This window comes from Haliotis rufescens, unplaced genomic scaffold, assembly GCF_023055435.1.
Source record: "Haliotis rufescens isolate VD_foot unplaced genomic scaffold, xgHalRufe1.0.p SCAF_8, whole genome shotgun sequence".
In the NCBI taxonomy this organism is placed as follows: Eukaryota; Metazoa; Mollusca; class Gastropoda; order Lepetellida; family Haliotidae; genus Haliotis; species Haliotis rufescens.
In genome coordinates, this window is record NW_025964372.1 from 39,918,960 (window position 1) to 39,946,786 (window position 27,827).

Below are 27,827 nucleotides of genomic sequence, written 5' to 3' on the forward strand. Positions count from 1 at the left end.
TTCTTCCAAACATTTTTATATGTCATTTGGACCTTCAAGTGGATAGCCTGTCGTCGTACCCCAACAGCCTGGATCATTGGTCACATTACCAATCACTGGATAATCTGGTCCAGACTCGATTATCTATTATGTCATATTCTTGTGTGGAGGCGGACACTCGTGTTATTAAAACGTATTTAGAAACAGGATATCATGAAGCCAACTCGCTCCGGGGTCAGTTCACACTGAAAACATTTATTATTTGTTCCACTTATGCATAATTCGTAATTCGTTTTTGTGCACACTTTTACATTAGACAAGATGGCGACCCTAGTGAAATGCATCTTTGGACCGAGACTGCACCGTCTTCACCAGGCGAGCGTAACAGAGGTAATACCGTGTGATTTGACAAGCAGATTCATGTTTTCACATTGGTGTCTGTTACTGAAAAAAGTAGCCTGGTTCTATTTCCGATTGTTAGAAAACGAAACGTTTCCTTGCTGCGATGTCTGTGCCTCAGTTTTCGCGCATTGCCAGTCTGCGTTATGTTATTTATAGCCGGTTTATTTTGACAACGCGTTTTTCGACTGCTTCATTTTTTTCTACTTCAAAAAGATAGACTTTCGTGTATCATTATATTTAGCTCCACTTCGTGTAACTGTTAATTGATGACATCGCTCATTCTTCTAGGAATGTACAAATAGTAACAATAAGAGAATGAATTGCCCTTGGAAAAAGTAAGAGCTTAGTTATAGAAACTTACGTAATATCGTAATATGATTATTGTGACACTGTTACAACATCTGCTGTCTTGACATAAAATGAAACCCTTAACCATTTGTTTTTTATAATTTTCTTTATTAGACTTGTTGTATTTGCATAGACCTCACACTGTGCTCAGCAAAATGCTCAGTGTCAGTGTTCCTTGGTGTTCCATTCAGTCTTTGTAACTGATTTGATCAATGTAAATGTCCAGTCTTGACTCTGGTCTGCAAAAATCCAATGTTGATTATTTAATCAATATTTATTTAGATAGATTTTTATTTTATCATATTTTATGAAAATGGTAATTTACAATGTTTATTTAATTGTTAATCATGTTACTTATTTGTGTAAGTATATTTAATAGATAAACAACTTAAGACAATTTTATCTTGATCAATCTTTCGTCAGCTGTTGCCTGTGATGACTGATCATGATTTTAGAAACTTTACCTGATTTGTATTGTAAAATATACTACCCAAAAGAAGTTAAAGAGCACCCAGGTGTTTTTTCATGTAATGATAGTTAGTCTGTCATGACAAGATGGGGGGCACGGGTGGCCCAGTCGTCTAAGGCGCCGCAATTCGCTGTGCAGAGTTGCATCCTTTGGGCACGCCAGAAACCTATGATTGTGGGTTCGATCCATACCTGTGCTCATGGGTTTCACCAAAGTGGTAAACGTCTGATACCTGCATCACTTCGGGCTTTCCTCCCACATTAAGCTGACACGTCGCGATGAAACTGGAATACTGTTAAAAGAGGAGTTAAACCCAACTCACTATAAACTTCATGTGTTTTAACATTTGTGGGCATGGTGGGTGTAATTGAGTATTCAATGCTCAGAAATTTTACTTTTAAATACCAAGAAACAATAAAAGATGGTACTTGTTGTTACCCTGTCTGGCGCTCGGCATTTAGGAGATAAAACAAGTACTGGTCGGCTTGGAGCCAGTATACTGTGTCTGAGTGGGGTATTCATGTTAAACTGCAGCATGGTTTCTCAGTGCTATAAGTGTAATAATCTTGGACGCAACGTTAAATCCCATTACACATGTTTTCAAGCTTTCCGCCCACATTGACACATGAATAAGCTGACACAATGTGATATCACTGGAATATTGTTCAGCGATAGTAAGTAACATTTTTAGTCCACTTATCCTTATAGTGATAACATCAGAGTTAGAAACTTGCACTTTCCCTGTAGTCCTAGCCAAACTTCCCAATAGTCAAGTGAAGTTCACGTAATAATTTTCAAACAAACAATCCTGATAGTGCAACATGTCAGTTTTAAATCACACACATTCAAGTACACACAGTGGCTGTATCCTTGAAGGGGGTTGAAGTAACGTAAAATTATTGTCCCCCTGAGAGGATATGTAAGACCACATCATTCAAAGTACCTTTATTCTTGCCACAGTTTTAGACGTAGAATATTTGTTTATTTTAAGTGTTGGCTAAATTGCATATAATCACCAGCGGCTGAAGGGATGGTGTAAATCCTGCTGGGGAGTCGTGCAGGTAGCATATGTATTGTAAGTCCCCACAGTCCCCAGTACGGTGGCCTTACTTTGGTTGCTGGTGATCTATAGCCCATTTTTATATTGTATTGTTGATTGAAAATGTATTCTTTTTAAAGTTCTCAACTAGTTTTAAAATCACAACTGTGATACTCTAGTTATTTTTACTGTCCTTCGATGACAGATATTTAATCCATTCAAATTTTTGTATTTTATGTCAGTTCTCGTCACGATATGGCTGAAATACTGCCGATGTGACGTTAAATATTAACTCACTCACTCACTCAAGTACACACTAGTCTTCTTCTCGTGTATCTGCACTCAGCTGCTAAACACACAGGCCGCGGCCACCTTCACATGCTAAACGAGTCTCCTGGTGGTGATGAAGGCCGGGAATCAACCAAGCGCTAATAGTGAGGTGACATTAGTACACAGGATATTCAAAGTCCTTTTAACACGCGCTTCAGTGACTTTGCCCTCGCACGCGAAAAACCGGGTCCTGTTGTATGAATTGAAAATCCACATCCCAAAGAGGCCACCCTGACTGATAGTTACTATATCATAAGGACTAGTAGACATTTGCCATTTTTAGGGGTTTTGCTATATGTTATCATTTTAAGGACTAGTGGACTAAAAATGTTAGTTTCTACCACCGATAACATATATAGTAAAACACTTAAAAATGACAAATGTCTACTAGTCCTTTTGATACTAGTACCTTAACTTTTGGGAAGTTTGGTAAGGATCTAATTTCTATCACCGACTGTTCTAAGCAGCGTTAAACCCAACTCTCTCACTAGGGCGGTTGGTAATGAGAAACACTTAGTTTTTTATATGTTTCCTGACAGGTAAGTGGACCATTTGTTGCGTTGAATATTTGTAAACATGTTGCACAACATGCACAAGTTTTTTATGACTTTCAGCCTGGGCGCCTTTATCGGCCTGGTTTCATTGAGGCTGGCGGGGACAAGTTTATCAAAGTGGTGGGTAAATTATTATGTATTTATTCATTATCCATCGGTACTTGGCTTATGTTTTCACGCTTTATTTTGAACATAATCAGTTAGTGTTTTTGTCAATAATTGGATATATACATGATAATCCATTATAAGTTTTTATCCATTTGTCAGAAAATGTGTGTCAAAGAACCCATACTAACAATAATTTTGTTTTAAGACTCCTACACAAATAATCACAGGCAAATGGAAATATTTGATTGGTAAAACAGTATATTGATGTATTTGAGAGTGGTTATTTACAGATCAAGCAAAAGGAATTTTGAATAAAAATGATATCAAGTGGTAATATTTCTTACTATCAATAATTGCATCGTACAGGGTAGGCTCTCAATGATCGATCTTTGCTCAGTGACTTGGGTGATTGTCATTCTTTCTTAATTGCATAGCTTTGCTCATTCTATCAACCACAGGTTTGTCTGGTCCAGACTTGATCTGGTACTTGCTGCTGTGATGTAGCAGGAACAGTGATGGCTGGGGAGATACACTACTCTTCACCCCTGTATATTGTCAATTTCCTAAAATCCCTGTGTTAAAGACTACCTACGTGGTTGAGTGGATAGAGAGGAAGGTCAGGGGTTCGATCCCTGGCCGTGTCATACTAAGAGACATTAAAAGATGGTACTTGTTGTTACCCTGTCTTGCACTCGGCATCAAGGGACTAAGACAAGTATTAAGTTGGGATAAAACAAGGACTGGTTGGCTCGGAAGTAGTTTGCTGTGTCTGTTTTTGGTTTGATTGTTTGTTTGTTGTTTAACGCCGCACTCAGCAATATTCCAGCTATATGACGGCGGTCTGTTAATAATTGAGTCTGGACCAGACAATCCAGTGATAGACATCATGAACATTGATCCACGCAATTGGGATCGATGACATGCATCAACCAAGTCAGCGAGCCTGACCACCCAATCCCGTTAGTCGCCTCTTACGACAAGCATACTGAGTTGGGTATCCATGTTAATCTGTGGCATGGCAACTTGGTAGGCCAAGCCTGTAAAACCGGCAGTATCCCGGGCTAATACAAGTAGACACACATACACATTGCCATTTTAGGGAAATAATCTTGAACGCAACAGTAAACCCTATTTCCCCTTATCTCACTCTGTGTAAAAAAGGGGGGCAGGGGTGGCCCAGTCGTCTTAGGCGCCACGATTCGCTGTGCAGAGTTGTGTCCTATGGGCACGCCAGAAACCTATGAATGTGGGTTCAAATCCTGATTCGCCCCGATTGTGTTTGTAGGTTTGTCAGCACCATACCTGTGCTTTCACCTAGGTTTCACCAAAGTGGTAAACGTCTGAGACCTGCATCACTTCGGGCTTTCCTCCCACATGAAGCTGACATGCCGTGATATTACTGTAATACTGTTAACAGCGGCGTTAAACCCAACTCACTAACTCACTGTGTAAAAAATGTGGATTAATGCGAATGAAGAAACCATGACTATGTTGTGGGCTCACAGTTCAGCTATACCCCCTGGATGTAATGACACCTCCCACTGTTTCAGATCCACTTCTGTTGGTCACTCTCCTACTGGACATCCCCGGTGCTGCTGACTGTGCTCTACAGACGAGGTGAGTCACATGGTGCAGAGTTGCGTCCCTTAGTCTTGCCAGGATCCAGTGATCTGGATTTTTAAAAAGACTTGCCCTGATTATGATTTGTTACTCCTACCCTGAGGTAACAGTGTTAAGAGCAACCTACCCCTGGAAAATGTCCCAACTGAGGAAACTCACCCCTGAAAATACTGTCTATTCAAATCACAGATGTCTAACATAGATTGGAAAACTATGAATTTAACTTGAAACCAAAGGACCAAGTTTGATGTTTCAAGGGACAAGGCTGAATAAGGGTAATAATGTATGTAAGAACACTATCAGACATGTTCACATGGTTGACGACCAGCCTTTTTTCCTTCTTGTTCAAGTACGTAAGTATAGTCAAAATACGGGACAATTTTCCAACTTCAAGATAAACCTAACGAAGAGCAAAATCTGTAGCCCAACATGGTTTTTGACCCTATGTTTTACCTACATCCCTTTGAAAATCAGTTCAGGTCAAAGACATGCTCATGTTCAAATATTTAAAATGCTTCTGTAAGCATCTAAAATTAACTTTTTGAACACATTTTAGCCTTTTAAATGTTGTTATATTCGCTAAATTGAATTTGGAAACAAAAGCGTAGCGTGAGGTTTCAAATGTTCAATTAAGCATGGTTACATCTACAGGTAACCTAGTTCTATATTGAAAACACAGTATGTTTATCTCCATTCTACCATGACTAAATAAAATGCGAACTCTTTGGTGCTAGTAAATATATTGAGTGAAGAGGCATGGGTTGAGTACAGTGTTCTGAGTGGGTGGTCGATGTGAATTACAGATTCACCGACAACATCCTTAAAACGAGAGAGAAATTACGCCTAAGATTGCTTTGGTGAATGAGATCCAGAATAGTTTTGGGCATCAAATCCCAGCAGTGGGGAACCAACCTCACTCCATGGTTTCCCTGATCCAGACTTGATTATGTACAGTTCACCTTCTTGCAGCTGGAATATTGTGGCGCAAAACAACACTCATTCATTCATTGTTTTCATTGTTCTCCAGGGTACTTCAGCACGGAGGGGTTGACGACCATTGCCAAGTTCCTCATCTCCATCGGGATCATCTATGCAGTGTCCTTCTTCACTAGAGGTATATGATATATTCATTGTCATTCATTCATCAGCTGGGAGCATGGGGGGCACATTCACAGACTGCCTCTGACCGGTTCCCTGGATTAAGATAGGCCCATGAGGATCCTAGGTTCAAATAGGCCCCAGCAATCTATGCTGGTCGTACCGTGAGGATCCTAGGTTCAAATAGGCCCCAGCAATCTATGCTGGTCGTACCGTGAGGATCCTAGGTTCAAATAGGCCCCAGCAATCTATGCTGGTCGTACCGTGAGGATCCTAGGTTCAAATAGGCCCCAGCAATCTATGCTGGTCGTACCGTGAGGATCCTAGGTTCAAATAGGCCCCAGCAATCTATGCTGGTCGTACCGTGAGGATCCTAGGTTCAAATAGGCCCCAGCAATCTATGCTGGTCGTACCGTGAGGATCCTAGGTTCAAATAGGCCCCAGCAATCTATGCTGGTCGTACCGTGAGGATCCTAGGTTCAAATAGGCCCCAGCAATCTATGCTGGTCGTACCGTGAGGATCCTAGGTTCAAATAGGCCCCAGCAATCTATGCTGGTCGTACCGTGAGGATCCTAGGTTAAAATAGGCCCCAGCAATCTATGCTGGTAGTACCGTGAGGATCCTAGGTTAAAATAGGCCCCAGCAATCTATGCTGGTAGTACCGTGAGGATCCTGGGTTCAAATAGGCCCCAGCAATCTATGCTGGTCGTACCGTGAGGATCCTGGATTAAAATAGGCCCCAGCAATCTATGCTAGTTGTAACATGGGTATTCTGGATTAAAATAGGCCCCAGCCATCTATGCTCATTGTACCTTGAGTATTCTGGGTTATAATAGGCCCCAGCAATCTAAGCTGGTCGTAACATGGGTATTCTGGATTAAGATAGGCCCCAGCAATCTGTGGGTATTCTGGGTTCTGTGCTGGTCTTACTGTGGGTATTCTGGGTTTCGATAAAAAGGCCCTAGCACAGAACTGTACATAGAAATTCATTCACAAATAATCTTTCTCTTTGAAATTGATTGACAAAACAGCAGAAACACGGAAGTGATATTTCTCTCAGATTGTTGTATCCCCTATATCCAAAATGGGGAGAGAAGGACCAACATGCTGACTTTGGCATTGTTGCAAACAAGAGGGGATAATCAGAGGTTTGGCGCCACTTTGGTCGAAAATTGACATAAATGGCTCACAATATATTGTAAAATGTATCCAAATACAGATGCCCGTGTCGCAATGTATTCCAATTCAATGTTTGTGTTGTGTTTTAAAGTTGCTGCCACTTGTTCCATTCCTTGTCCAGGTATTGGCCGGTTCTCTAACCCGGACTACATGACCTTCATCTCAACATTGATGACATGTGAGCGATCACTCACCGAGGCCAACAGGGTGAGTCCTCTAACTTCAGCATGACCTCGAGGTACTGCTTCCTCACAAGGAATGTGCTTGTTTTCAGTAATATTACTAATAACATTGTAAAGAAGAATTGTTTTGTTTTGAGATGTTCAAGGTTTTTGTGTGATTTGCATTTATTGAGTTCCAAAAGTGTCCATTGCTCTCATACACAATAACAGATACTGCTTTCACCTCTCCTGATGTCTAAACACTAACTGCTCAGTAAAAACATTAAAACCATATAAACATTTGTATAAGGAATCACCATGTCAGTTGTTAGCATGTTGAAAAAGACAGCTCTTAAATTTTTAATTAATTTTAACAAAAGTCATAATAATCTTACAACATGTACAAAGGCGACTATGCTTGTGGTAAAAGGCGACTAACGGGATTGGGTTGTCAGGCTCGCTGACTTGGTTGATGCATGTCATCGATCCCAATTGTGTGGATCGATGCTTATGATATCAATCACTGGGTTGTCTGGTCCAGACTCGATTATTTCCAGACCGCCGTCATATAGCTGGAATATTGCTGAGTGAAGCATAAAACAACAAACCAACCAACTACTTAATATCATCCCATCACAGCTGCCAGATTTCTCAATCTACGTTCAGTTGTCTCTCCGAAAGGGGCTGGCCCAACGACTGATTCTGATTTGGTGTAGAAATCTAACTCTGTATTAATGGGAGCAAGGGACACTCACAATTTTCATGTATATTTCATGCCCAGAGGAATGTTCTGATTGTCTTATATTTGTTTTCCTCAGCGAGCTTTGTGGCGTTATGACTACGAGTTCTGGGCGTGGCCAGTTGATTTCCGCTGGACTGATGTCAATCAAGGGTAAGACTTTCTAATAATAACAAGTCTCCCAAAGTATCACCCTTGTCCTGTGGTGATTATCAACAGTCCGTTGAAAACTTGGAACAGAAAATTCAGCTGGACTGTGCCAGATAAGCTGTGCATCTGTGAAAGACATGGCAGGAAATCGACATCACCCAATACATTTTGAGTTGCCTGTGTACATATGCACTGAGTCGGAAATGATCGTTAGATATATACAGGGTTTGGGCCCTTGTTTGATCTTTCGGACATGGTGTATAGGACCCCCAATTGTGTTCAGAAACTCCAATGCAGGGACTTTGCATAAATATTAAAGGGCAAAAGACAGATCAAGTTTTTAAAAAAAAAAAAAATTAATAATTTATAGTGTACATAATAGACAGCTTATTCACAACAAAGTCTCCTAATTGTTTTAAATACAGCCAATAGACTGTAGCCAGGTAATTAAAAATATACTACACGAAAGAAGTTAAAGAACACATAATTCTTTCACATTCCTATAGTTAATCTGTCATGGTATGACAGATTAGCTGTAGTAATATGGAAGAATGAGGTGGCCCTTAACTTCTTTTGAGTTGTATAATATGCAGTATGTTCTTAGCAACCAATGCTTGTCATTAGAGGTGACTTAATTAATCTGGTGATCTCATTCGCTGTCTTGGTTAATTGTGTGTCATCAGGACCCAATAACAGGGAATGTTGCTCTTAATATCAACCCGTGGTTTGCCTGGCCAGGACTTGATTATTTACAGGCTGACATCATATGGTAGGAACTGCAAAGTTAAATAAGAAACAGACAGGCATTATCTAGGTGAGCTACATTAACTTACTTTAGTTGTTGTTGTTGTTGATGGTTTGTACAGGGATGTGAAGAAGGCCAAGCCACATTTACTTACTTTAACAACAGTTGTTGATGGTTTGTACAGGGACGTGAAGAAGGCCAAGGTTCAGATACCCCGGTCTTCCCGCGTCCAGCCGGCCAGTGCCATCTCAACACTGCCTTGCAACATCATCAGGTAGGTGCATCGGTGGCCCTCACAGTTCTGTGTCCAAGGAATGGCCAGGGAGAGCACTGATCCAGAGTATTGGATGCTGTCTGGGATGAAATATGTCTTTGTGTAGGTAGTCATGCTGGACCTTTGAGTCTGTCAATGACTTACACAATATATCTTGATCATGACATGAGTGACCAATGACCGATCATCACAATGACACGAGTGACCAATACTTGATCATCACACTGACACAAGTGACTGATGCTCGATCATCACATTGACACAAGTGACCGGTGCTCGGTCATCACACTGACACAAGTAACTGAGGCTTGATCATCACATTGACACAAGTAACTGATGCTCGATCATCACATTGACACAAGTGACCGGTGCTCGGTCATCACACTGACACAAGTAACTGATGCTCGATCATCACATTGACACAAGTGACCGGTGCTCGGTCATCACACTGACACAAGTAACTGATGCTCGATCATCACATTGACACAAGTAACCGATGCTCGATCATCACACTGACACAAGTGACCGGTGCTCGGTCATCACACTGACACAAGTAACTGATGCTTGATCATCACATTGACACAAGTAACCGATGCTCGATCTTCACATTGACACAAGTAACTGATGCTCGATCATCACACTGACACAAGTAACCGATGCTCGATCATCACACTGACACAAGTAACCGATGCTCGATCATCACATTGACACAAGTAACCGATGCTCGATCATCACATTGACACAAGTAACCGATGCTCGATCATCACATTGACACAAGTAACCGATGCTCAATCATCACACTGATACAAGTGACCGATGACCAATCATCACATTGAAACAAGTGACCCATGTTTGATTATCACATTGACACAAGTAGCCGATGCTCCATCATCACATTGACACAAGTAGCCGGTGCTCGGTCATCACACTGACACAAGTAACCGATGCTCGATCATCACTTTGACACAAGTGACTGATGCTTGATCATCACATTGACACAAGTAACCGATGCTCGATCATCACATTGACACAAGTAACCGCTGCTCGATCATCACATTGACACAAGTAACCGATGCTTGATCATCACACTGACACAAGTAACCGATGCTCGATCATCACACTGACACAAGTAACCGATGCTCGATCATCACACTGACACAAGTAACCGATGCTCGATCATCACATTGACACAAGTAACCGATGCTCGATCATCACATTGACAACAAGTAACCGATGCTCAATCATCACACTGATACAAGTGACCGATGACCAATCATCACATTGACACAAGTAACCCATGTTTGATTATCACATTGACACAAGTAGCCGATGCTCGATCATCACATTGACACAAGTAGCCGGTGCTTGGTCATCACACTGACACAAGTAACCGCTGCTCGATCATCACTTTGACACAAGTGACTGATGCTCGATCATCACATTGACACAAGTAACCGATGCTCGATCATCACATTGACACAAGTAACCGATGCTCGATCATCACATTGACACAAGTAACCGATGCTCGGTCATCACACTGACACAAGTAACTGAGGCTTGATCATCACATTGACACAAGTAACTGATGCTCGATCATCACACTGACACAAGTAACCGTTTACTTGTGTGAAAGTACATTTATCACTGGTTTCATGTGATAAACATGACTCAGGTTTATAAAACGTGATTCTAAGTATGCCTTTCAGGCATTTGGTTCTTATTCAAATCATGCCATTGTGATTTGAAAGTTCCATTGTCACTCTACAACAAAGCATTTCAAACTGGATGTTTTTATCTGGTTTCAGTTATGTTGCCATTCACACTTTCGGCCGCAGGATGGTCTACCCCGGCACAACCTCCATCATGAAAACACTAATCAGTAAGTTCTTAAGGGTCATCCTCCGTTATCCAGGGTAGTATCTGCAGTCTATGTCCTGGACCAATTCGCCAACACACAGGCACACAGGCACACAGTCAACCATGTCACACAGTGTTACCCCCTGTACTCACAAGGCAGTTCATCTGACAAGCGGGACACTGGTGGACCAGTAATCTAAGGTGCTGCAATTTCTTGTCAGAAATCTATGATCGTGGGTTTGAATCCTGGCTAGACCTGATTATGTCTTTAGGTTTGTTAGCACCATACTTAGCTCAAGGGTTTCACCAAAGTGGTAGACGTCTAAGATCTGCATCACTAAGGGCCTTCCTCCCACATAAGCTGACACGCCGTGATATAACTGGAATACTGTTCAAATCAGTGTTACTCACTCACTCACTTGTTACAAACTTTTGCAGCAACAGTGCAAATGTGGACAGTTGTCTAAGGTGCCGTAATTGTTTATGCAAAGTCTTGTCCCTTAGGCGGGCCAGGAACATTTAAGTTCCTGTCCCAGACTTGCCCAGATTGTAATTCTTGGTTTGTTGACACCATACATGTTCTCACAGGTGTCACCAAAATGGTACTCGTTCAAGACCTGCGTCACTTTGGACTTTCTTCCCATATCAAACTGTGACTTAATGCATTGGGCGGTCAGGCTCGTCGACTTGATAACATGTCATCATAACCCAACAACATGGATCATTGCTCATGATATCAATCACTGGATTGTCTGGTCCAGACGCTTATTATGTAAAGGCCACTGTCAATAATCTGGAATATTGCTGAATAAACAACAAAAAAAGAATTTTAAGAAACAAATCACATGTACTTGATTAGGAGTGGAATCAAAGGAAACTGTTGTTGACATGTGGGAAGACTGAACACTACTGCTATCTTTTGTAGGTGACACTCTCATACAGAACAGAGCCAAGCTGATAGAAGAGGTAGGGATGGTGTTTGCTGCTGATGCTTTGTACCAGAGTCAGGGTCTGTATAGGACTTATAATGGAGACTCAGGTGGCCCAATTCCGGGGTAGAATAGGTCTTCAGCAACCCATGCTTGCTGTAAAAGGTGACTGCTTGTTGTAAAAGGCGACAAACGGGATCGGGTGGTCAGGCTTGCTGACTTTGTTGATGCATGTCATCAATCCCAATTGCGTGGATCGATGATCATGATATTAATCACTGGATTGTCTGGTCCAGACTCAATTATTTACAGACTGCCGTCATATAGCTGGAATATTGCTGAGTGCGGCATCAAACAACAAACCAACCAACCAACCCTTCATCTAAGATGCCATAAAACATTTTGCAGAGTTGTGTCCCTTAGAAACCTTTGATTGTAGTTTGAATCCCAGGTTCGGCCAGATTATGTCTCTAAGTTTTGTCACCGAAGTGGTAAGCATCTAAGAGTACTATAGGGTTAAACACCAAGGACATCCCTCGAAAACTGGTAGTCTGTATTTACAGAAACATGGCGTCCGAGCGAAGGTGGTAACAGAGGACAACAACGACATTGACACCATGTTCCTGGACCGACGCAGCGTCAAGTCAGGAAATGGCAACACGCTGGTATGTTGAGGGTTGTCATTTGAACATCCAGAGTTCTGAACTGACAACTGTAATTCTTTTACTGCAGCCGCCTAATCGCTCGTAAGTTTGTTCTTTCTGGAAATGATGAATGGCCACAGCAAAATATCTCAAAACCAGAAACTTTTATGTCTGAAAATTGTTGTCATTGCTGGTTGTTTTTCTTGTAAAAACTGGACATACTGTGACAGTTTCATCACATTTGTTTTGCGGTTCAGAAGTGCCTTTGACATGTACCATAGCTTTAAACCTTAATGAGAAGCCTCTGTGCAATTGGAGGAAATATGTTTGGAAGGCTTGATGATGAGATTCTAATCTGTGTTAACGGCAAAACATATATATGTTTGTAAAGCTCCATGGCGTGTCTCATACATTCTGACTTGTTGTCTAGGTGATCTGCTGTGAGGGCAATGCTGGCTTCTATGAGATCGGCTGCTGTGGAACCCCGATGGATCTCAACTACTCGATACTGGGATGGAACCATCCAGGATTTGGTGGAAGCTCTGTAAGTTCTGGCATCGTCCGAAATTTATGTTTGAAATATTATTAATTTCTTTTCGTCAGTCAGCACCATATACATACACATGGGTTTCACCCTTTGTTCCGTTCCTCCTTGCAGGGAAAATTGAGTGTCTTGTAGCTGTCGGAAAAATGTTCCATTACAAATAGCGACGATTGTCACCCTGTTGCATTTGCATTACAAAATGGCGACAGTCGTCAGCTTGTGTCATTCAAATTTACAAAATAGCATCAATAGAATAGGTTAGAATTGGTCTTCAGCAACCCATGCTTGCCATAAGAGGCGACTATGCTTGTCGTAAGAGGCGACTAACGGGATCGGGTGGTCAGGTTCGCTGACTTCGTTGATGCATGTCATACTTACCCAATTGCATGGATGGATGCTCATGATGTCAATCACTGGATTGTCTGGTCCAGACTTGATCATTTACAGACCGCCGTCATATAGCTGGAATATTGCTAATGCGGCGTTAAACAACAAACAAACAAACATATTATGGACAGGACCTTTGTGGGGATTCTGGGTTAGAATGGGTCCCAATGCTTGGCGTACGGCAGGAATGGATCCTGTGTCATAATATCAACCACTGATTTGTCTGGTCCAGACATGATTATTTATTGGCTGCCATCATATTACATGAATCTTGCTGAGTGCGGCATTAAGCAACGATAATAATAAGTGTTTCATTAATACATGAACCATTGTATGATACAACCTTCGTACCACGATACAATGTATGATTAGTTTGTGTCTTGTGTCCACAGGGAATTCCTTTCCCTGACCAAGAACAGAACGCCATTGATGCCGTCATGCAGTACGCCATTCACAAGCTGGGATTTCAGCCACAGAACATCATCATTTTCGCCTGGTCCATCGGCGGGTACTCCGCTAGTTGGGCTGCCATGAACTATCCTGATATTAAGTACATGGTAGGTTGCTGCACAGATGGGTTGCTCTGTAGGGTTGCTATGGATACATCATTTGTTGATATGGTTGGTTGCTCTGGTTGTTTGCTATGGATACATGGTGGATTGTTGCAGACATGTGTTGCCATGGTGCGTTTCTATGGATACATTGTTTGTTGTTATGGCTGGATGCTATGGAAACATGGTGGGTTGCAGATAAATAGTACCATGGGGTTGCTATGGATAATTTGATTATTGACATGGGTTGCAACGTATACTTGGTATGTTGCTGCAGAAACATGTTGTCATGGTGGGTTGCAACGTATACTTGGTATGTTGCTGCAGAAACATGTTGTCATGGTGGGTTGCTATGGAGACATGGTATGTTGCTGCAGAAACATGTTGTCATGGTGGGTTGCTATGGAGACATTGTATGTTGCTGCAGAAACGTTGTCATGGTGGGTTACTATGGAGACATGCTATGTTGCTGCAGAAACTGTTGTCATGGTGGGTTGCTATGGAAACATGGTATGTTGCTGAAGAAACATGTCATGATGGGTTGCTATGGAGACATGGTATGTTGCTGCAGAACACTTTGTTGTCATGGTGGTTATTACTACATCATTTGTTGCCATGTTGGGTTGCTATGAATACATCATTTGTTGCCCTAGTGGGTTGCTATTCTGAAATGGAGGGTATGTCAGTATTTGTCTGCAACCATGACAAACCCTCGTGTGTTCTGGGACAGAATAGTTGACGGGGTTCTCGGAGTTCTGCCGGCACTTATTCTGTTTGATTGACGATGTGGTGCCATGGGGTGTTACTAACGATTGCTAGATTCACACTTAGACACTTAGACTTAGACTTAGAAAAATATAAGAATCGGTTCTCAGGCAATGACTTTTAAAAATATAGTGTGGGCGGGCGGGCGGAGGGTATTTTTTTCCTTGTTCAAACTAGTATGTATCCAGATAAACAGTTGTGTACGATCAACCTGGGAAAGGGCCTCCCTACATAAACAAGCATACAAACTCCTATTGCAGCCAGGACCAAAACACACAATGTGCAGTAAAGCAGTATGCATGTAAAGGGAAGTAACTGCGTGCTCTATTGGATCACATTGTTTTTAAGTATTAGGATTTTTTCATTTTTTTAAAAATGGAAATATAAACAAAACATGTGACAGACGTTATTATGATTTGGGCGTTGCCTGAGAACCAAGACTATTATTTTTTAAGCCTTATTTACTTTTGTGAGATGTGTTTTCCAAAGATTACCTGATGCAGAAACTGTTTCGTGACATTCTCCTGCTTAATTATTTCAGGTACTAGATGCCACATTCGATGACATCGTCCCCCTTGCCGTGTCTAAGATGCCAGAAGTATTAAGTAAGTTCATTAGAGCCTTAGAACTGTCCACAGTGCAGCCATTTGTTAAAAATAGTTAAGGTCAAAGTGCATGCTGCAGCCATGTTATTAAACAGACCTCAGTACATTAGTCATGATTGTTTGTGTTGTTCCGACTTGACGAAACTTGACACCAATTTCAAGACATCAGTTGGAAACACCATAGCTGTCAACCCCTGGATGTCTAAATGAGTGAGAAGCCAGGGTGCAGGGGCTGCAAGGCCTGTCCTCATTTCGCCTACACCTCATTTCGCCTACAGCCTTATCATTATCAAAACAAATTTACAGCTGACTGCACATAAGTCAAGTGCTGTGTTACCTCTAAAATAATGAACAGACCCAAAAGATGGTTAAACAGACAAGACAATCTTAAAGCTTCATACATTGTTTAATAGCTGATATTTACATAGTACATATCCAACGGCATCAAGGAATTGCATTACAGTTTTTCTTGTGTGGACACACTTCCAGTGAACAGCAACTTGACGCTTGACATCCAGTCTGTATCTATAGCCTGCATAAAGTACTTGCTGGCATTTTATTAGTTCCGTTTTGATTAAGAATACGCCTAAGGCCTTGAAGTTTTCTAGTTTATTTTGTGGGTTTAGTATTGCTTCTAGAGTGAGAGCCTAGGGCAAAGCCCCCCCCCCGGCAAAAACTGGTTTTGATTGATTTTAAGACCATTTTAATGGCCTTAGAGAGCATGTATTCTGAAAAATATATTTGTCAAAAATTAAAAGAAAAGATAAAACACATACCTTGAGAAACTGTATTCAATTCAAAGTAATCCATGTCCATCATATATATATAACAAAACATTGAACAAGATTTGTTGCCAAATAGTCACTTCCAAAGAGACTCAAACAATAAATGATTCACAGTTTTGATTCACATAACCATGATAACTCTTTCACTCTATTTAAAGCACATTTATCAAGACATTTTCAAAATCGAAGAAAAGCAATTTGATGTTGGTGTTGGTTGCAATCGCAATAAATCGAAAGAGAAAAGCGTTTCAAAATATTTTTATTTACATTTTATATGAATGCGTGAGAATTTCCAAACCTTGCGTGTGAGCGTGACATAGGTGATAAATGCGTGAGACTCACGCGAGATGAGTGACAGGTATGGATGCACACGTCTATTATACTCACTTTGTCAGCCACACTTTATGATGTAGTGAATTAGCAAACCATGACCTCAGGCTAGCAGAGTCAACAGTACATCACCAGAAGACATTTCTGAAGAGCATGTGAAGTCATTATTAGACCTCTGCTTCATATTGTGTTATAAACATGCTAATTTTGAAGCATATGGGTAATACATCTGTATGTTATTTCCAGAGGGTATTGTGACGTTTGCTCTGCGGAACTACATGAACCTGAACATAGCGGAGCAGGTCATCAAGTAAGTGGAGGGCCCAGCAGGGCTCTAGCCAAGTCCTTTCTACTGTTACCATTGCAATTTTGTAAGAGATCACTAGATTGATCACATGATCAGGCTCAGTGACTTGGTGGATTGCATGTCATGGTATCCCAATTGCAGGGATCGATGATGATAATGTCAATCACTGGATTGTCTTGTAAAGAAGTTAAACCCCATATTTCACCTCACCTCAACTTAGTCCTTGCTCAACTACCAATGCATGTCCTTGTATCCCAATTGCGTGGATCGATGCTCATGATGTCAATCACTGGACTGTCTGGTTCAGACTTGATTATTTACAGAACGTCGTCAGATAGCTGGAATATTGCTGTGTGCAGTGTTAAACAACAACCAAGTACTGATTGAACTGCAGTTAGTCCTTCAGTCCGGCAATGTCCGTCATTGCCTTTAGTGTGTTTGTTATGATTGGCTACGCACATGTCTTTTCAAGCTCAGTGTATTTGGGATCTGAATAAGTGGAAACAGTGATTAACAGTTTTATGGCTATCAGTGATCTAAGTCAAGTCTCGTTAATCCAACACCCGTTAATCTGACTACAGCTTTATCCGACACTAATGATGGGGACCGATTAAATCAGTGTTATATAGACCGTGTTTTGATGTGAGACGAGTCAGCTGGTAGCTGCATATTACAATGGCTGCAGAGATATACTTGTTTAACAATAAACAATTAATGCTTTAAATAAACAAAACAGGATTAATCACATGCTTAGATTACCTCAATTTCATTAAATTCATATACAAGTTCTCGCTAGCGCTGAGGACATCCCATTACAGGTCATGTCAGAACGATCTTTCGCGAACTTTGACCGACCAATGAAATGACTAACAGGAAGTCGACATTAGCCACTAAGAAAGCAGTTTTCTTGAGTTTTGCAGCACTAGTTCAAAGTGGCGACTTCCATTCCAGACTATGCTTTTTAAAGTATTTTGAATCAGTCATACAGCACTAACTGTAGTTTTATGTTTAGCTTTAGAGTTTGCATGATTAGAAAACATCTTCTGCTAACAATGTAACATAACGATATGATTATTTCATTTTTTTATTACAATGTGTTTGTATCATTATCTATCATGTAGTTGTCTGATTTTCGATCACAAACGTTGATACTACTTAATTTCGTTTGTCCGACAAACTCATAAATCCGACATAATCATATGCAACCAACCATGTCGGATTAACGGGACTTGACTGGATATTACAGCGTGGCATCAATGCTGACTAGTGATTTGTTGTTTGCCCTTAATCATGTTGTCATGGTAGGTTGCTATGGAAACATCATTTGTTGCCGCGTTAGGTTGCTCTGGAGACATGGGATGTTGCTGCAAAAACATGTTGTCATGGTAATGATGGTGCATCACTTTGGATATTACAAACATTTGTCTCTGCCCCATGTTGAAATCATGGGTCCCACAGTGTAAATTATTTGAATCCATTCTCAATTTATTTGCTTAGAGGACGCAATATTTTTTGTCTGGTGAAACCCTGAGATGTTTCTGTGCATGGTTGCAGGTACCCGGGACAAGTCCTGTTGATACGGAGATCTAAGGATGAAATCATTACCACGGAGTAAGTGGCACAGGCTATTCTTAGTTTGCACATTGGTCAGTGTTGTGCCCAAATCTGTGTGGAGACATTAATGGGGTCATGGTTTCCTTGAGTTATTTGTAGTATTCGGAACTCCCTAAACATAAGGGTTTGTGACAATGACCCACTGAGTTTCATTCTTTATTTCAAGCACATTCCATTAATGGTTTGCTATACTGTTAAAAGCAGCGTAAAACCCAACTTGTTCTCAGACCTTGGTTGAAGTATATGAGAGGTTGTTACGATCAGTCTCTTGGTTTCTTACAGGATGAATCCTGGTCTTCCTCCACAAGTTCGAAGTAACCGTGGCAACATGCTTCTTGCTAAGCTTTTGCAGTACAGGTAAGTATCTTCATGCATGTACAAGTACCTGTATACTGTGAACCCTGGGTTGTCTAGATTCTGTTAACCTGAGAAGCCCCCCTCCATACAGGACATTCTGGGAATATTGGCATTTATTGAAAGGGACAGTACCCTGGAACCTTCATTTGTTAATACAAATTTGTTGATCCAGATGATTGCAATGAGAGCACTTTGGTCCTGGTTAATTTAGTTTCACTGTGGAAATTTTCTTTTGCAAATTTCAACATGAATCGAGTATTAAATTTTATGGCACTAGTCATTGTTCAGTATTTTATGGGAGCCCAGGTTAGAATATGTACCCAGTAACCTGTGCTTGCCAGGGTGGTTTAATGGATCAGGTTTGGACTTGGAGATCCCAGTGGTGGGGGCATATTATGTACAGCCACCCTGATATGGCTGGAATATTGCTGTCTCTGACCTGGCGTTGAACTAACAACCCCCCATCTTCCAGTCTTTGGTTATTGTTGAAGACGATCCTTATCACAGCCAGAAATGAGACGTGCTGATAGCCAATTTCTGGTTTACAGACCTGCCTTGTATAGCTGGCATATTGCTGACTGTAAAACAACACAGTCACTGTCGTGATTCTCAACAGCCCCCGGAGAGATAAAGTCTCTTGGCGTCTTAAAACCAGTGTACTCACTCATCTTGCATACTCACTCTTTTGAAACTATTTTCCAGATATCCAAAAATAGTTGACGTTAGCACAGCCTCAGTGCTGGACTTGTGGCTGTCGAGGGAGAGAGCCGAGCAGGGTGAGTCACACTACATCACACTACGTCACACTACGTCACACTACGTCACACGTCATATCATTCCGGGAGCTTGAATCCCATGTTGAACCTGTCAGTTTATCTTCATGGCAAAGGACTTTGATGCCATTCTGTGGAACTTTAATTCTGCCAAATTGCACAGCTGAATGTTTAATATTCTCCAAGAATTTCTGCATCCCTCTCTATGGTAGCCGTAGATCGTACCATTTTATGTTTCAAGAACAAGGCAACATTTCGGAAAGGTTACTGCATTTATGGAGCATGATGTAACATTCAGGTTTGAAGCAGCCTGGTTTATTTGGGTGGAAATGGATAGGAGGTCTCCTGATGTAGTGCGGCAGTGACACCCAAAGTGCTTGTGTTGTGTTCATGGTATCATTCTGCAGAACTCCTTAGCTCATTTCCAGGAACAAGCTTGTTATTCTCCCTCCAAATTTCTCTCATATCTCTCAGAATTAGATTTAGAAATCATTGTATCAAGCCTTTTGAAAACAAAACAGAAAGACAAATTTGGCTAGAATATTTAGTTCTGCAGGCATGAACAGTGAGGGAATTCTTCATTGTTCTCCTGAATTGTCCTCCTCATTCTCATACGCCTTCTTAACTTGCTGTGCAGTGTTGTGTCCCTTAGGTAAGCTAGGATCCTGTGATTGTGGACGATCCAAGATACCCCCTGATTATGTGGATCTGACCCTGTGTTTTTTATTTTAGCTGTGATGTGGTCGGAGTACAACGTGGACGCTGACTGGTGTGTAGCCACAATACGATCCTACACAGAGGAGCACTCTCATTCATTTCCTTGTCATTTAGGTGAGTAGGTTTTTTCTGATAATTCATTACTGCCTGTAACTTTTAGAACACCTGGTAGGGTTAGACACATTCTCGTAAAAATTAAAAAGTTCAAGATGATGGCCTTTTCTTGTGAAACAAATTATTCCAATGTTTTTGAAAGACACTGTTTTTGACCAGAATGACCAAGAAATGGGCAAAATTCTGATTGTGATTATTTATAGTGACTGTCGAGTGAACACTGGTTAAACAATGGTCAAGGTAAGAAGGCCCAGTTTGACCCTTTAAATATGCATAATTTCAGAAATGTGTTGAACTCAGATGTGTTGAGAATGAATGAGAAAAATACTTTGTTTAATTCAACTACTGCATGTTTTTGACATGCATAGGTAAGGCGAAAATGTATCAAAACTACTGATTTTCCATGTTCTTAGGAAACATTTTTCCACTATTTGGGCATGAGCAAGTCTTTGACCCAAACTGAGTTTCTAAGGAGATGTAAAGGAAAACAGGAGAAACATCTTGTAGAAATATTGTCTTGGGTCACCACACTGCACATACGTAATATTTAAATATGAAGTTTGAAAACTCAAACTTTTTCACTCATTTTAGTCATATCTGTGTACCCGCAAATTGGAGATTTGACTTGTGGCCAAAAAGGGCCTACCTCGTCCTTTTACAAATTGGAAATTCTCTGGAAAATTAAGATAAGTCATCTTGGTGATACAACCCTTGAAGAATTCCATGGCAAAAGTCTTCTAATTTCATGGCAGTTTTGTCCGATTATGCTAAAAATTTGGCACTCTCCATTGATCATCCATTCTTTATGATAATTTCATTATTATTATTTCAGGTGAAGATTTTGATCAAGTGAAGAAAAATCAATTAGTTTTATTCTTGGTAAGTCATTAAGGGAGTTTTCATTCGAAGAAGCACCATTGAAAAATTCTCTCTTTTTTCATATCATGAACATTATAAGTTCTGATCAGCCCCAGTGAAGATCTGGGTTAGAATTGATCCTCAGTAAGACATGCTTGTCGTAAGAGGCAACTTACAGGATCAGGTGGTCATGATCGCAGTTTGGTTGATACATTTCATCGTATCCCAATTGCATAGATTGATACTCATGATGTCAATCACTGGATTGTCTGGTCCAGATTTGATTGTTTACGGACCACCATCATATAGCTGGAATATTGCTGAGTGCAGATTTAACAACAAGCAAAACGGATCAGCCATTGCAGGTGCCCCACTAGTCCAAGGAGCTTCAATTGACTGCACTTGGGCATGTCGGAAACCTAGCATCGTGGGTTCAAATCCCAGATTTGTCCTGATATGTTTCTAAGTTTGTCAGCACCATACCCATGCTTGTGGTTTTCACTGAAGTGGTAAAGGTCTAAGACCTGCATCACTTCAGGCTTTTCCTCCCATCAAACTGACACTCTGCGATATAACTGACATGGTGTTAAACCCAACTCACTCACTCACTCACTCACTCACTCACTCACTCACATCTTTGGTGGGTACTCTTGCTCAAACATCTATGATCTAAGTCTGACTTTCCACAAGATCCGGGTCAGAATCAGCAACCCATGCTTGTCACTATGTTTGTTGTAAGAGGCGACTAACAGGATCAGGTGGTCAGGCTCGCTGAGTATCCCAACTGCGTAGATCGATGCTCATGATGTCAATAACTGGATTGTGTGGTCCAGACTGGATTATTTACAGACCGCTGTCATGTAGCTGAAATATTGCTGAGTGCGACGTTAAACAACAAACAAACAAACAAACAAACAAAACAAACAAACAGTGCAGCCCGTTGCCCAACAATGTCTTCCACAAACTGTGGCCATTTGGTTGTAGTGGGGGCACAGGGGGTACAGTCATCTTAGGTGCCACAATTTGCAGTGCAGAGTTACCTCCCTTAGGCATGCCAGGAACATGTGGTTGAGATTTTGAATCCACAATTTGTCCTGATTACATTTCATATTTTTTCAAGAAATACTGTTCAGAATCTCTGTACTGTAAACTGAACGATCAATGGTACTTCACTAGAGCCATCATATCTTGAGTTGGCTAAAAATAGCGACTTTGCTACAAATGTATACGTATGTATTCACGGGTGATGGGGGAACATTGTGTATCCCAACCTATGAAGTATTGACGCTACTCGCTGTCATCCATTCATGATTCTATTGTTTGTTTCAGGCTTCCAAATACATGGAGGATTTCGACTGTATTGCCGCTCCTCGCTGTCATCCATTCATGATTCTATTGTTTGTTTCAGGCTTCCAAATACATGGAGGATTTCGACTCAACCCATTGCACCCCTCTGGCACATAATTTCTTCCACAAGCCATGGTCACCTCACGACTGACAACATGCTCAAACTAGGAGAAAATCAATTGTTATGATATGACAATATTTATTTCCTATGTTTTATATAGACAGTGTGTGCACAAGGGGCGATTACAGCGTGTTTTCTGTCATCCTTCCTTATCCGTTTTTTATGGTGTATATATTGATGTGATATTTCTCAGATTTCATACCTTTTTTTTTCATAAACATTTAGCACTTAAATTTAGAAAATATTTTTCATAAATATTTTTTTTTTATCATGTGTTTATAGAAATCTTTTCTTATGTGATGATCATTATGTAGCATCAGGACTATTCAAGTTGTCAATAATGTAAATGTCTGAATGTGATTTGAGAGAGATTCGTGACATATATGATAGTACATCTAGTTGTTAAAGAATAATGTTTCTTCAAGAATGACCCTCATTTTGGTCAATTTTGTCCCATTTTGACAACTGTCTGATGTCACAAATGGCCTATTGTGCCAGGTTTGACCCTGGAAATGTCTAAACTACACTTATTCCTGAAAATAATAACATACAGTGTTGACTGAAATATAACAATGTGACAAATGTTAAATTTGGGATAACACTTTCTTTGTAAAGTACAGATTCTCGTACTTTTTGGGTTGACTCCCGTTAGTCAGTAAAAACTTAAATGAAGTTTTATATACGTATAAATATATATATCAGACGCTTAAGAAACATTCGTTGTTTTCTCGCTATTTATAATCACAAGAAATTTATAAAAGATGACTTTATCATAAAAACAGGCCATCATCTAAGTATTTAAAATGTTTTTGTGACGCCACACACCCTTGGTATATCACGAGGAATTGCGATAAACATGGCTGCACAAAAACGTATGATCCGACAATATATATTTAAGATGCATCACCAAGTGATTGGTCATGGCGCTATATTATTATTACCTCTGTTTGGATCACTGTGCACTGTTCTTCTCAGCACCCTGGGGAGTATATAACCCAAGCTGCCGTATCAGGCACTACATATTACAGTCCCATTACTATCTCATCCTACCGGGTACCCATTCATTGCTGGGTGAAAGGAGGTACATTTTGAACAAAGTCTGTTGCCAATGGAGACAACATATGTAACCTGTGTTTCAGTGTGTTGACTGTCAATCCTGAAATTAATGGGTCGCCTTTTTATATGAGAGTGTCAATTCATAGCAGACTATTTGTCATAAATTATTGAGAGTAGCCCTACCTTTGTAAGGTTACCGTATTCGACATAATAAGCGCCCCGCTCTAATAAGCGCCCACGGCAATATTTGCTAAAATATTGGCTAATGAACAATCCCAATTAGCACCCCTTCCGATTGATCAATGTACACAAGACTTACTTACAATACGCACTCGTGTTTTATATGCACCCTTAATTATGGGCAATTAAATTCTGGAAAATATATCTGTCGTGTATAATACACACAGACTTTTCTTTTGTATCATTTCAGGCTGTCAGCATAACCACGAAATTTACGATCTTTCGATGGGTTTTTTTCACCAAAATATTATTCCAATAAGAGCCCCCTATTTCAAATTTTGAGAGCACCCTGGGCGCTTATTGCGTCGAATACGGTATTAAGAATTGACATCAATTTTTTTTGCGTTTATGGAAGTATTAACGTAAAATCCAGTGTTGGGCACACTGTGTAAATCCACAATTTAATGATTAACGCAAAGTGTGCACCCCGGTTTTTAACGTTTATAACTCCATAATCGCTAAAGTCAATTCTTATAAATAAATGTGTCAACAATAATAAGTTCACAGACTTATTTAATCATTAATACAATAATAATGTTAGAACTATACGAAAATCGATGACATCGCAAGCCCAACCTATTCTATTATCAGCCAATCATGAAATAGTAATCCGTTAGTGGGCGTGACCTAATTTATTTTACGGTTTATGGAAATATACCACAGATCTCACTTACAATTTATTTGTTAGCACAAACTCATTAATAAGCAAATGAAAACATTAACATACTGACCATTTTATATTCTGGGTGAGCTTTGGATATAAACCAAAAAATATCGTTGAGAAAAGATGAAGAAAATAATTTTGCCACCAGTTTTACAAACAAAAAATAATTATTTTCTGGATATGGTTAATGCCAGAAAAGCAATGTGTTGTGAAAAAATATAAATTGATATCTTCTTAAGAGGCACAGGTGGCCCAGTCATCTAAGGTGCCGAGTTACGTCCCTTGCATCAGCAGAAACAAGCTCCTCACAGCGATAGCCCATTCGTGGAGCTCTCTATTCTAGACTTACCGAGAGTGTAACGAAGGTGTCACATGACTGTGGAAGTGAATCCTGGTTCACCTGATAATGTTTCTAGGTCTGTCAACACCATTTCCGTGCTTGTGGGTTTCACCAAAGTGCTAATCATCTAAGATCTGCATTACGTCAGCCTTTCGTCCCACGTTAAGCTGACAGGCCATGATATATCTGGAATACTGTTCAAAGCAGCGTTAAACCCAACTCACTCACTTGTACCTTCTTACAATTTGTTTTTCCCTTTTTTATGTCTTGAAGCAGGGATTGAAAAATATTCCGCTTTTAAACAATATCCCAACCACAGAAGCTTGATTGAATAATAGCTGGTTTCTTATCACAGCTAACTTGACATGCCGTCTGATGTTCCTGACCATTCGTCACCACTCGCCCCTTTCCGTAATCTTGTCCCGGAATAACACGATTTGGTCACGAATGGTTCCTGACATCACTAGTGGGACCTGTCAGGTCAACCCACAGAGGTTTAATGGTTCCAAGTGTTGTTTCTGTATGATCATCCGTATGTAGATGAACGATTGAGTGTCAGTTGATGGAGATGAGAGGTGTCTTGCTCATCATTGTAAGATTATTTGACATGGCTGAACCTTCCGTGAACTTGACATGACAATAAACAGTGTGTCTAGATTATACTGTGTCCCTTTTTTATTGGGAGCCAACACTTGCAGCTTTCACAATACTGTCATGCTTGCATTTTTAATGTTAATTTTTGCAGTTAGATTGACAGTTTGTCCTAGAAATGAAGTTATCTTATTTAAAACAGACCGCCTTTGTGTCTAGTGGTAGAGCTTCTGCCCAGAGAGCGGAAGGTCAGGGGTTCCATCCCTGACTGTGTCATACCAAAATATATTAAAAAAGGTACTTGTTGTTAACCTGCCTGGCACTCGGCATTAAGGGGATAAAACAAGGATTGGTAGGCTCGGAGTCAGTATACTGTGTCTGAGTGGGGTATTCATGTTAAACTGCAGCAAGGTGTCTCAGTTGGATAGCACTATATATCGGCATTGGTCCAGACTTATACAAGCAGCCACACACACACGTGCATGCACGTCGCTATATAAGAACAATTATCTTTGACACAACGTTAAACCCAAGAACAAACCTTGAGCTGAGGCAATCTAGACTTGCCAAAGCATTCTAGACTTGAGTTGGATTGCTTTTTAATATTTTTTTCTAGGGTGTGGGAGACCTACGAGATTTGCAATTTTTTCTAGACTTGAGTTGGATTGCTTTTTAATATTTTTTTCTAGGGTGTGGGAGACCTACGAGATTTGCAATGTATACATATAGAAGACTCAGATTTACCGGACAATCCAGTGATCTTGAGCATTAATCCAAGTAAAAGGTGTACAGTGATATATAGCCTGGCCACCCGATCTATTGAGCCTAGTGAGGTGGCGTGAAATGGGGTTTAACGTCGCGTCAAAGATTATTGCACTTATATAGCGACGTGCATGCACGTGTGTGTGTTTGTGTGGCTGCTTGTACTAGTCCGGACTGATGCCGATTTATAGTGCTAACTCACTGAGATACCCTGCCGCAGTTTCACATGAATACCCCAGACACAGTATACTGACTCCGAGCCGACCAGTCCTTGTTTTAGCCCCTTAATGCCGACAGGGTAACAACAAGTACCATCTATTATCGTGTTTTGGTATGACGCGGCTGGGGATCAAACCCCGGACCTTCCGCTCTCCGAGCGGACGCTCTACCACTAGACCACGGAGGCGGTCTATTGAGCCTAGGACAAACATGGCTATACCACACCAGCTGCCAGTGAGGCACCAGGTAACAGTTACAGTGCCATCTCATCCAACTAGGTACCCATTCACTGCTGGGTGAACAGGTCACTTGCCCAAAGAGACAACATATATAACACGTGGAGCAGGACTAAATCCCTAGAAACACTCAGGAGTCCGGCCACAGTTCTACCAAGTGCTCTCTCCGACCAACCTTGCTTTACTTCACCTCATTTGCGACCAGTGCCCTGTACACCAGGTGCCACCTACAGTTTCCTCATGGGACCTGCCAGGTGTTGGGTGATACGTTTTCACTAACTAAACTGTCAGTTGTCAGTACACTGGCTGACGCACACTGTTTACTTTTGCATTTAAAGTGATGTTTGTGAGTCGCATCAGACAAAGCTAACGGAAGCACACATAAAATGTTCACACAAAAACATTTATAATAATAATAATACTAATAATAATAGTAATAATAATAAGTGCATTTATAATGCGCCAGATTCCATTCACCAAGTGGATGCTCATAGCGCTACACTATTATCACCCCGGTCAATGGATCAGTGAGCACTCAATTTCATTCTCAGCTCCCTGGGGAGTATACAGTATACATTCCGTAAAAATAGTTTCCAAATGAATCTTCCTAGAGACAGCAGAGAAACCAACTTACTGGGAACGTTAGTCAATGCTTTATGGAGCGAGCAGACATTGCATTGATTAACGGATCTTAAAAGTAGTATACCTTTTATAAATTATCAGATTCTGCTTCCAAGTTTATCAAGTGGTAGAGCGTCCGCCCGGAGAGCGGAAGGTCAGGGGTTCGATCCTCGGCCGCGTCATATCAAAAGACGTTCAAACATGGTACTTGTTGTTACCCTGTCTGCACTCGGCATTAAGAGGCTAAAACAAGGACTGGTCGGCTCGGAGTCAATATACTGTGTCTGAGTGGGGTAT

At 40.8% G+C, this 27,827-nt stretch overlaps 1 protein-coding gene across 1 annotated transcript; it reads left to right on the forward strand.

Annotated features, from left to right (window-relative positions):
- The first annotated feature begins 235 nt into the window (after window positions 1-235).
- LOC124151088 (phosphatidylserine lipase ABHD16A-like) lies at window positions 236-23,231 on the forward strand. Its single transcript, XM_046523393.2, has 20 exons — window positions 236-369; window positions 3,182-3,241; window positions 4,780-4,846; window positions 5,877-5,963; window positions 7,249-7,334; window positions 8,107-8,180; window positions 9,107-9,196; window positions 11,002-11,075; window positions 11,979-12,019; window positions 12,546-12,647; window positions 13,057-13,170; window positions 13,950-14,114; window positions 15,415-15,478; window positions 16,840-16,903; window positions 18,455-18,511; window positions 18,797-18,871; window positions 19,574-19,647; window positions 20,377-20,475; window positions 21,308-21,354; window positions 22,742-23,231. Exons 1-20 carry the CDS (start codon window positions 301-303, stop codon window positions 22,829-22,831), a joined length of 1,599 nt encoding a protein of 532 aa, XP_046379349.2. The 5' UTR covers window positions 236-300; the 3' UTR covers window positions 22,832-23,231.
- Window positions 23,232-27,827: the final 4,596 nt, after the last annotated feature.

Bases quoted from the DNA above. Each gene is read 5' to 3' on its own strand.
- LOC124151088 (XM_046523393.2), top strand. From the start codon at position 301: ATGGCGACCCTAGTGAAATGCATCTTTGGACCGAGACTGCACCGTCTT. The intron at 18,512-18,796 runs GTAAGTGGCACA...GGTTTCTTACAG, and splicing joins GATGAAATCATTACCACGGA to GATGAATCCTGGTCTTCCTC. The intron at 20,476-21,307 runs GTGAGTAGGTTT...TTATTATTTCAG, and splicing joins TTCATTTCCTTGTCATTTAG to GTGAAGATTTTGATCAAGTG.